Source organism: Temnothorax curvispinosus, unplaced genomic scaffold, assembly GCF_003070985.1.
Source record: "Temnothorax curvispinosus isolate PA1 unplaced genomic scaffold, ASM307098v1 QBEX01016407.1, whole genome shotgun sequence".
NCBI lineage: Eukaryota > Metazoa > Arthropoda > Insecta > Hymenoptera > Formicidae > Temnothorax > Temnothorax curvispinosus.
The window spans coordinates 1-3,542 of record NW_020226187.1 but is presented as its reverse complement, the minus strand read 5'-3'; the positions used below and the strand labels follow the sequence as shown (position 1 = coordinate 3,542).

At 35.5% G+C, this 3,542-nt stretch overlaps 1 protein-coding gene across 2 annotated transcripts; it reads left to right on the top strand.

The window, feature by feature from the left end:
* The first annotated feature begins 43 nt into the window (after positions 1 to 43).
* On the top strand, positions 44 to 3,127 carry LOC112466590. 2 transcript variants are annotated; one of them, XM_025034760.1, is made up of 4 exons: positions 44 to 383; positions 452 to 881; positions 962 to 1,249; positions 1,696 to 3,127. In XM_025034760.1, exons 1-4 carry the CDS (start codon positions 218 to 220, stop codon positions 1,712 to 1,714), a joined length of 903 nt encoding a protein of 300 aa, XP_024890528.1. In that variant the 5' UTR covers positions 44 to 217; the 3' UTR covers positions 1,715 to 3,127. The 2 variants fall into 2 exon arrangements, with proteins under 2 accessions (XP_024890528.1, XP_024890529.1); XM_025034761.1 differs by having other exon boundaries at positions 1,396 to 3,127.
* Positions 3,128 to 3,542: the final 415 nt, after the last annotated feature.

Below are 3,542 nucleotides of genomic sequence, written 5' to 3'. Positions count from 1 at the left end.
CGATCGATTCGCCAAACTTCGCAACTTTCCGAGTCGCAGATCGCGAGCATGGTATAAATACAAGGGTATGCTCATCCCGTGGACACCCACTGCGCAGTCAAAGTGTGACGTCACACTCGGCTAGAATCTGATTGGACCCATTGGACCACAATTAAATATGGCCCTGGTGCTTGTCGTTTAGATCCGGAGAAACGTGATTGTGGACATTAAGTATGCAATGTCCTGTTCCGTGAAAGGTTGTGGCAATTATTATCGAAAAACAAAATTGCTTGACGGAAACAGCATAAAATATTTTTCGTTTCCGAAAGATTTTACGATCGCAGCTAAGTGGCTTGCAGCATGTGGAAAACAAAACGTTAACCTCAACGTTAACATTAAAAAAAGTAAGATTTTATATTTCTTGTAAATGTACAAATATAATGAAGTGAACTGCATATAATTTTGTGTTTAGGTATGATATGTTCCCAACACTTCGATGCATCATGCTTTGTACAGCCGTCGAAAGAAAAGTCCCTTTTCTATGCTCAAAAAAGACTGACAAAATTGAGACCAGATGCAATTCCTACGTTGCGTTTAATGTGTGACGCGCCGCAAATGGAAGCTGTTCGTTATAATAAAAGATCATTGCCATTAATTGATACGTCGGATATGTCAGAATTAATATGCAATGACACATCAACTTCGAAATTAACATGCAATGACACATCAACTTCGGAATCAACATGCAATGACACATCAACTTCGGAATCAACATGCAACGATACAGTGATATTTGCCACATTTGGCGATGATATACCTGTGTCAAAAGAAATCCAGTCGATCAATACTATAACAGCGTTACCATCTACATCAAAGGATGTAACTGGTCTCTTGAAGAAACTGTGAGTTACAAACTAACATTTAGAAATTTTTCAGGTCATTATATGAAAGAATAATGTTGGTTTTTATTGTTTACTTTCAGTAATAGTGTTGAAGAGCAATTAGCAGCAACACAAAAGAAGTTGCTTATGTACAAAGAGAAAGAGAAGAAAGGCGACGAAAATGCGGAAACAAAAATATACCAGATACTCGGAAAAATATTTACTCCGGGGCAAATACGGATGTTACTAAACCCGTCTAAGAAACGTATATCATGGTCTCCAGAAGATATAGCAAGTGCTATATCGTTACGATCTATCAGTCCGAAGGCATATCGCTATTTAAGGAATGTTTTGCAGATACCGCTCCCTGGTCCATCAACGCTCAGAAGGTGGGCAAGTTCTATCAAAGCAGAAACAGGTGTTATATCGTGTGTGCTCGAGTGCATGAAACAGAAAGGGAAATGCTTAAAAGACTCTGAAAAACTGGTAGTGGTAACATTCGATAAGGTCTATTTATCTAATAAAATTGCTATAGATCGCAAATGTGAGCAAGTCGTTGGACCTCACAAGACGTGTCAATGTATCATGGTACGAAGCTTGTTTTCCAATTGGAAGCAGCCAGTGTATTACAACTTTGATGAACCTATGTCTAAGAGCACGCTTTTGCACGTTATTTCGGAAATGTATAATATAGGCTATACGGTTATTGCTGTGACGAGTGATATGGGTTCGGGTAATATGGGATTGTGGTCAGAAATGGGAATAGGAATTGCACCTAAAAAATGTTACTTTCAGCATCCTGTTTGTATTGAACTCAAAGTTTTCGTATTTGCAGATATGCCCCATCTCGTTAAGCTGGCGCGTAATCATTTCCTCGATAAGGACTTCAACGTTAACGGAGTAATTTTAAGTAAAAAAAGTTTAGAACGGTTGTTAGCTATTAATATTAAGGATTTGAAAGTGGCGTACAAAATATCTCAGTACCATTTAGACCTGCAAGGTACTGAGCGACAAAAAGTACTCCCAGCTGTGCAGCTACTGTCTGCCATTACCGCTGCTTCATTACGATGGTGTGGACAAAAAGGTTTTCTCGAAAATGTAGAGTGGGTGGAAACAGCACGTATGATCAAATTGTTGAATGACTGGTTTGATATATTCAACTCAAAATCGATGTACGGCAACCATTCAGGAAAAAATGCATATGGCAAGAACTTAGAGGAACAAAATGCAATACTTCACGAAATGACGTCTTTCATGTACGAACTAAGAGTAGGAAATCACAAAAGTTTAATGTTATTTCAGAAAGGGTTCATCGTGAGCAGTAATTCTTTGGAACAATTATTACCGTATTTAATTGAGAAGTATTCCACGGCTAATATTGAATATGTCATAACAAATCGGTTAAACCAAGATGTATTAGAAAATTTCTTTTCTTTTATAAGATCGAATGGTGGTGGTGCGAATGATCAACCAACAGCCTTAGATTTTAAGTATAGAGTAAAACGCTATATATTAGGAAAATTTTCTACGACTATTTTCTGCAAAAATACAAATGTCACAGAAAGCGAACGAAATGTATCCTGTTTAATATTTCCGCTTAACGATGATAATTGTGAAGAGTATATTTTAAGTAATATGTTAGCGCCGTACACAAACGAAGACGAAACAACCGATCTTCATATCGAAGAAGAATTCTTAACAGAAAATGAAATTAATAATAATAAGGAAAATCGCGTTCCATGCTTTAATTCAGCAACATATATTCCTACTTTAGAAGAAGAACAAATACTAAAATCATTAGATGAAATGGAAATTGTCGACAATATTGAGGATCAAGGTTTATTATATATAGCTGGCTATGTAGCATATAGATTCAAAAGTAAACACGACACACTAGGTATTAAAACATGCGAGCTACCAATTGTCAATGATCTAGATTGGTTACAATTTATTTCCCGAGGGAAATGCATGTACCCATCGTCTGATCTTTTAAAAGCTGCACATATTATGAACACAGAATTCTCCAAGTATCACGGTTCAAAGCTTAGTAAAGACAAATTCATCTTCAAGAAACTTACGGATAAAATAGAAATTGCATTAAAACCTATCGAACTGCCAAGAGAGGTCTTGCTATGTCTTGTTAGGACAAGAACCTACATTAGGGTACGCGAAATTAATCGAACCATTGCTGTACAAAATAGATTTAAGAATAAAAAAAAGAAGTTAACCAAATTTACGAATAATAAATCTTTTTCATAGCATCTTTATATATGTTATTATTATTGTTGTCATTTAATCCCTATAAAGTGATATGAGGAGGAAAGCTGTCAAACAAAGTAAAAAAAATATTAACATTTTTATATATTTGTTTTGTAAATTTTTCTATATTTATTAAGTTTATAATGTTTATTTATATTATATTTTATTACAAAGTATTTATTAATTCATAAACTATTACTTTACAACAGATTTTTTCCCTGCAAACTTGAAATTAAAATAATATATCTGACGAGAATGCCGCTAACATAAGCTGTTTGGAAACAGCAGTTTTAAATTTACCGCTTATCTGTGACGTCACACTTCGACAATTCTGATTGGTCGCGTGCGCAAGAGCATACCCTTGTATTTCTACCATGATCGCGAGTCACTCCGCACCTTACATTCTTAAATCTACGACGTTAC

Coding starts and splice junctions, on each gene's coding strand:
- LOC112466590 (XM_025034760.1), top strand. CDS start 218: ATGTCCTGTTCCGTGAAAGGTTGTGGCAATTATTATCGAAAAACAAAA. Junction 384..451: donor CAACGTTAACATTAAAAAAA/GTAAGATTTTAT, acceptor TTTTGTGTTTAG/GTATGATATGTTCCCAACAC. Junction 882..961: donor ACTGGTCTCTTGAAGAAACT/GTGAGTTACAAA, acceptor GTTTACTTTCAG/TAATAGTGTTGAAGAGCAAT.